The sequence below is a fragment of the Rhea americana genome, unplaced genomic scaffold, assembly GCF_003343005.1.
Source record: "Rhea americana isolate MKP2758 unplaced genomic scaffold, rheAme1 scaffold_160, whole genome shotgun sequence".
NCBI classification, from domain to species: domain Eukaryota; kingdom Metazoa; phylum Chordata; class Aves; order Rheiformes; family Rheidae; genus Rhea; species Rhea americana.
In genome coordinates this window covers 1,880,278-1,887,591 of record NW_028185706.1, presented here as the reverse complement: position 1 = coordinate 1,887,591, position 7,314 = coordinate 1,880,278, and the positions used below count along the sequence as shown (strand labels likewise).

Genomic DNA, 7,314 nt, shown 5'->3' with positions numbered 1-7,314 from the left:
ACATAAAAAAAAAAAAAAAAAAAGTCAAAGCCAGCAAACAAGTACAAACAGTTACCATCCCTTATTACTTATATCATCAGGTGGGCAAACCACTTCTTCATCTGTATGGAAATTCATATATTTGTGTATACCATGAATCAACGGTTGCAGATCAATAGCAGCCATTAAAAAAAAAAGAAAAAAAACCCAACAACAATAAAACCCACACATTGTACTGTATTTTTCTCTTCTAGAAGGCTATTAAAAAACAAAACCCTKAACTAATCTGTCATGTCACATTTACTATTGGAAACAAACTCACTTGAAGATAATCCAGATTACTGAAAAAAAAATACAATTCGAGTTATTAGTTATGATTCAGTAATTTGCACAACTGAAACAAATTATCTGCCAAAATGTGAGATGTCAAAGTAGTCTGAATACATAAGCCTACAAACTCTTTACCCCTCTCTTCAGTGCTCCAAGCTTGCAACTCGGAATCTCATCACTTCAGCTGAGCAAAGAAGTAAAGGACTACACGAATTCAGGTTCTCTGATGTGGCAGGATCCCTTGCTGATACTTGTAGATTTATAGACATGTTGCTCTTTTTTTAAATGATGTTTCCTCCCTCTGGTTGTATGACAAGCTCACATTTAAAAAAAAAAAACAGGGAAAGGCCTGCTCCTATAGTTAGATCCACACAGGCCGAACGCAAGAACCTACTTACAGAGCTGAGCCTAACTGACCATATAGGAAAAACAACTACAAGAAGCTGTCAACAGCATGAAACACTCACCTTTTAGCAACAATTGCTAGAGGGGGTATTTGTAAAATGCCCTAACACTTCAAACCAAATTGCTATTTTTGAATTGGAAACTGACATACAAGTAGTTCCCAATGCTATTTGCACTGTATTTGCTACTGCAACTCTGTTTATGAATGGTTACTGAATAATTAAGAAGATAATAATAGAAGTCACTACTCAAAAATGCTTTTGTGGAGTAGTCCCTCCTGCAAAGTGCAGCACAGTGTTCTGATGCTACATTGCATTTTTATGCCAACACTCTTCTTTCCAGTCACATCACGCTGCCATTGCCTACTGATGTAATACCAAATTGTAAACAATGCAGAACAGAAGCAGAAAGCGGCACTGTGATTATTTTGTTGTTGTTTGATAAATCCACGTTCTTCTTTACTGTCAACAGTACCTGACTGTCTATTGTAGTGCTGAGGTCCTGGTACAGATCCTATATGCCACCCTGCTCAATTTAACAACTTTGGGAGTATTTCTATAATGAATGATCTTCTTACCTCTAAAAAAAGAGCCCATTCTAGAGTCTGCAAAAACTTATCTGCTAAGTATAGCATAAGATTCCACAGCTCCTGTCATTTATTTATTGGCCACAAAAWACAGTGACCAACTGAACAAAAACTCGCTTGCCACAAAGTCTGTCCTATAACATCAACATTACACACAAAGCCAACACGTCAAAGATTAAACAAGACTAAGTGAAAGATGTGGGTCAAAGCATTATATGCATAGAAAGCTCTGGAGAATTAACATCAAAAACTGTCCCATGCAAAACAATCCAGGATAAATGTGAACAGTAACTTGACACATTTTGTCCATTACCAGTCTTACCAGGTGCATCATACAAGGACACTTCCTTATAAGAGACAGACATCACCGGGTGCTTGAGCTTCTCCCTGAAGTCAGTGATGGTTTGGTAGACAAGGAACACAGCTACAGCCATAAGCAGCAGATAAATGAACAGGAGAATTACTGAAAAAACATTCTTTAGGCAGGTCTTGCTGAAATGTAAATAGGGGGTACTGGCACCCAGTTCACTGTCTGGAACCAAACAGAATATGGATTAGGACTTTAGACTTTTGGGCTGAATTTATGCAATATTCATTTAAGATGAATAGCTTGAGAGGAAAGTAAACCATCAGCTCAATTTCATTTAAAAAACACAACTATTACTGTATTTTATGAGCAGTCAGACAGCTGTTTCCTTCTCAAGCATGAGGCATGTTCATCCAAAGACCATGCCTCTTTTTCCACATGTTGTATTTGGCATTCTGCTTAAGGACAAGGAACGTAGAAAACAAGGTTTATTTTCAAGAAGGCCTGCTCAGAAACAAAGTTCAAAGTTCACAGAAAAAAAGTCTGCCAATGGCCAATCTTTCCCTCTTGGAAAAAAAAATAACTCACTTCCCCCCCTCTCCCAGTCTGAACTGATTCTGACCACGTTTAGCATGTAAGTCAGCAGAGAGATCTAATTCTTACATAGCCACTATCGTAGAACTAACTAGATACTTGTTACCTTTTCATTTTTGAAGCCCAAATCCTAATGCTTTGTGCTTGTTAGATAAAAGTTTCACACACACACACACACACAAAAAAAAGGATTCTTCCAATTATATCCAGAAAAAGACAGACCTGGTTCTCTCAAACTTTGTTCACAGAGTAAGCTTTGAAGGAAGGCATCTTCATACTAGTCTCAATTATACATGCACAGACACATAGACACTGCTTTTCCCCGCCCCTTACTTTCTTTACTTTTTTGGTAATATTTGTGAGGAAAAAGTTCAGGAATTCTTGAGTTCCACATGTTATGGTTTGACTGGGACCAATACTTAGTTGAATACACAAAATGAGCACTAAAAAACAACATATAAAAGGAGATAAGTAGGCATATTTTAAGCTGACTTTTCTGTATGGTGTAATTTGGTGAGTCAGGCCCTCTCAGGCTTCTGCTTTTCAACTATAATAGTATGGTTTGCTGTTTATTCCTTACCACAGCAAACACCAGCCTTTTAATAGCTCCTGCAAAACACATACCCTCTTATAAAGGYCTATGGTCACACATACGTTCCCAAGCTCACTGTCAGGAGATGGCAGTCAAGGAAATCAGGACATTAGTATGCACAAAATTGCACTACTGGAAAGAAAAAAAGATGTCTTGAAGAGCTGCAAAATCTTTGGGGGATACCCACTTCAGGTTGGTTTACCCTAACGCCTAAATCTGAGCCACAACAAAAACCATTTGACAGTGTTGTCCTCCTTGCCAAACAGCAGGTCTGAATAGTCTAACTAAAATCTGTTTAAAAATGCATCTGTTCAATATTGTATCTTGCTCCTCTGATACATACTTTGCTTACAATTCACTGTTATCATAGACACTGAATTCAGGTAGGATGTGCCCAACATTAAAAAAAAAAAGTATTAAGCTATCTCAGATTCAATTTTCTTTTATCTAGCACAGTTCATGACAAAGAAACGTTCTCATTTCAATCCCTGGAAAAACTCTCTGACTTTTCATCAGTATTTATTCCTTATCCACACCATAACTTATTTAGCATTTCACTTGCTGCCAGAATTACAATAAAAAAGGAAAAGTCTCACACAGCAACAGCTTATCAGGCACTTAAAGTCAGTGCTTTCTGGGTCAATAGCTCTCACCTGGTAAAATAACAGAGTTGGTATCTTCATGATCTTCCATCTCTCCTTCTCCCTGATCTGTTGGGTTTTCAGATACTTGCTCCAAATCTTCACTCAGCTGCATAGTTAAAACAGTTGTTCAGTTTCCAAACAATCTCTCAACTTAGAATTGCTGCAATTTCTATAGTACTAATAAAAAAGGCTCCAACTAACCAAATGCATAAAATCATGCCCCCATCCCATGAGCACCCAACCTCTGCTCCACTTGTCAACAATATAAAAGCCACATTTATGTAAACACAYAGGTAAAAAATTAAGTAACTTGTCCCCTGCAAAAAGAGAAAGACCTAAATTCAGAAAGACATTAAATTCAACCTACTTCTTTCTTGCTGCTTCAACAATAACATCACCTTTTCTTTCAAGTTCAAAGCTATTGTTTTCCTGGCAGCCTCAGCCCACATTAAACTCCCAAGTAGGGTAATGCCTCTGAAATAAGCAGGAACTTCATTCTGTCACTAAATAACTCATTTCTAGGCATAAACAAACCACACCACATACTGGCAGAGTATTAGTACTTCTTAATAAAGAGGTGCATAAAGAGTGAGTTATGTTTTGACAGGTACTAGGGCAGTAAGTCAAATGCAATCTTAAGCCACATATGCAGATGCGTCATTAAAAGACAACAGACAGACATCTACATTTCTGGTACTTATTTGTGCTCACTGTACAAATTATTATATATTAGTGGTTATGCAACTAATTAGTCTTCCAGTGTTTCTAAATCAGCAACAGGGACCAGATGTTTTCTTGTTTTGCTATTCAGAGTTTAGGGTCTGGACTGCCAAGACACTTCCAAAGTCAGAAGCTTGTCACATCAGATAGGCATCACAAGAGATSATGAAATATTAGTCAGCTTTAAAAAAAATCTCCCACATATTTCCCAAGTTTCTTTCACATTGGGGTACAACACAAAAGTTGTAGCAAGGTAACGTAGGGAAGAGCTTACAGCATATCGTGTGTTGCACAGTTAACCATGGAAGCTGAACACACAGTATCACCTACCTGATTAGGTCCAGGAGATCAGGCTTGTTCTCACGCCAAGGCAAASGTGCATAGTTAATGCAGCAGACATACTGAATGCTTTTAAGTTTTACACCCCCAACTTATTCAGTAGTAACGTGCATGTATCCATAATTAAGGGCTTCTTTTTGGTCCAGCTTTAATTAAGTATTGAAATCATCATCTTTATATCATTAACAAATCATCATTCGCACTTACTAGAAAAGAGTACACTCATTTGAAACACTGGAAGACTGAGGTAAAATCTCCATCACCTCCTGCCATAGATCTGTATTCACTTCCACCAAACAGTGCAAGCTGAAAGCAGTTATCCAGTTGTTTTTAAAATGCTCTGCACATAAATAAAGCATGATTTCCCATGGTGTGAGACATGAGGTAAATGGGTAACTAACAGGTTAAAATGGKCTGATATGCAGCAGACTTTCCCAGGTAGAACTAAAGAAACTTATTTCAATTATGTTAATATTCTATCAACAAAATACATTAAAGAATCTCCACTCCGTTTTGTAGGATCACATCAGGTCTATTTGTTTACCTGACCCAAAATAAGTTGTTCTGACACAGGAAGAGTATTCATGGAACCTCACGTTCTGGTTAGCTAAATGACCTTAAAAGCCAGTTCAAGCTACACTCATGCAACTTCTTTCTGCCAGAATTGATCCAAAAAATTTAACAAAGTCACTGCAGTTTCCTGACTAACTCTCTTTCCTCTCTGCATCAGAAGTCATTCTTCTGGTACAGACACCTCACCAACTGAGGTTATACAGCAGGCAAGTGAATTCTATCCCTGATAGGAAGAAGATCCCACTACAAGCTTAAACAACACAATATGCAACATTTATTATTTCCCTCTCTAGAGGATCTATAGCAACTCTTACTTACGTAGGAATAGATAAGAAAAAGACAGAAAATGAGCCTTTCAGCATTCTTTAGAACCAAAATACCTAGTATGCAATTGTATTTTATTTTTTGTACTTAATGAGGCAGATAWAAATTCATAAACTTTTTACACTTAGAATCAGCAGTTCTAAAGCAGACAGTACTGTACTGAGTGAACTGAGCTGGTGTACAACATTCCCAAAAGACAACCAATTGCACTGTGAATCCCAAACACCTGACTGGACAAGAAGGAAAGTTCCATAAACCCACTGGAGCCATGAAGTGGCTAGCCCTGTTCACGGCTGGGACTAAGCRCTGTGTCCTGAGCATGCAGCATTCAGCACAGTTGCCCTGCAAGATACAGCAGCACAGACATGCTGAGCTACAGCCTAACAACCGAGAAAAGAGCATGTTACTGCACAATAGCTGACTAGTTTCTCCAAGTTTGACAGAATGCCCAAATCAAGGCAAGTGACAGCAGTGGAAACGGGCATGCACTAATGCTTTTCAGTCTCACAAGCCATCTTTTCATACAAGCTATTTTTGATAAACAACTGAAGCACAGTGCTGAAGCAAAAGGAACACCAACTTGCTGGGCAGATAAGCTTGCAATAGGAGGCTGAGAGATAGGGTAGGATGTCAAGAACAGGAAGAGCCTGAAACAGATGGCTCAGCTCCCTCCTGGGCTCAGCTCACACAGTCAAGTGAGAAACAATTGCAGGAGCCTGCTCCTGACCCAGCAGTTCCTTTTCAGTCATACACTGACAGGGAAGAAAAGGCCCTGGACAAAGAAGAGTTCAGAGAAGGAAATTCCAGACATTTTAGCATCCCACCTAGAGGCAGAGGCATCAGAGACTGCCCGAGGCAACAGAAATGGGATGGAAATACAGTTGCTGCACTTGCACACCATCTAGGCTGGCTCCACGTGATTTGGGACAATTGAAAACATACAGAGCAGTGCTTTGGTGGCTGGTGCACAAGGGAGAGATGTAACATATATAGTCCAGTCCATACTTTCAGCATCAGTATGACCTCATTAACTCTCTCAAACACTGCCACTAAATACAAGCTCTTTCGCAAGTTACTGTCATACTGACAATCACTGGATTGTCATAAATTGAGCTTGCCCATGCAGGCCTTTTGCTGGTCCACCAATTCAGCACCTTCCAATGCCCTCTGGTCTGGCATAAAAAACAGAAATTGGAACTAAATGGACAGTACTGAACTAAATTAGAGCTTGCTAATGAAGTCCCAAACTACCTATCATATACAGCTCCACTGCAGGAAGATACGCATCTGAGTTCCCTTGCCTGCAAGATGCAGAGGTGACCTGCTACAAGTTTCTACTGCTGGTAATCACAACACAATTAACTTACATCTCTAGGAAGACTGATAGAAATGAGCAATGAACTATGGTAGCTTGAGTCTGTACATTGATATGCAAACTAGGTGCTGCACCAGGCTCTTGGCAGGGTGATAATGAGGCCTTCAGTTTGCAGTTTGAAAGCTCTGCTACCAAAGTCATTTTTCATGCCCAACAGACCATTTTCTTGTTATAAAAGCCCCAGTTACAGAACTCACTAGCCAACCATCTATCCCTTTTATATTTAAAGTACTACTGCTAATTATTTTGACCGACTTTTTAAAGCCAAAAACCTGAGTTAGCAGGCATCTGAAGTAACTGCTGCTCTCTGGCACGGCTGGACGCGATTTGGCACCTCGATTAGACAGCTCCAGGAAGGAGGGCTTAGTCAGCGCGTCCAGCCGGGGCAGCTCGTGGCCGCACGGCCACACGCGGCTGGACGGCGCCCCGGCGGAGGCCACAGGGGGCCCGCTCACCTGCCGCGGGCCCCGGCATCACCCCCGCGGCGCGGCGCGGCCCTACCTCCCGGTAAGATGCGGAGACCTCTTGTCTTCTCATGGCATCGGC

At 40.2% G+C, this 7,314-nt stretch overlaps 1 protein-coding gene across 7 annotated transcripts in view; it reads right to left on the bottom strand.

The window, feature by feature from the left end:
• Nucleotides 1–7,314, bottom strand: part of PACC1 (proton activated chloride channel 1) — a 91,405-nt gene that overhangs the window by 14,995 nt on the left and 69,096 nt on the right. For 2 of the 7 annotated variants that reach the window (XM_085300145.1, XM_085300147.1), the window contains exons 4-6: nucleotides 3,447–3,543; nucleotides 3,137–3,193; nucleotides 1,623–1,832 (exon numbers count right to left, since the gene is read on the bottom strand). In XM_085300145.1, the coding sequence (XP_085156271.1) occupies nucleotides 1,623–1,832; nucleotides 3,137–3,193; nucleotides 3,447–3,543 (364 nt within the window). The other 5 variants (XM_085300144.1, XM_085300149.1, XM_085300148.1 and 2 more) reach the window with 5 other exon arrangements.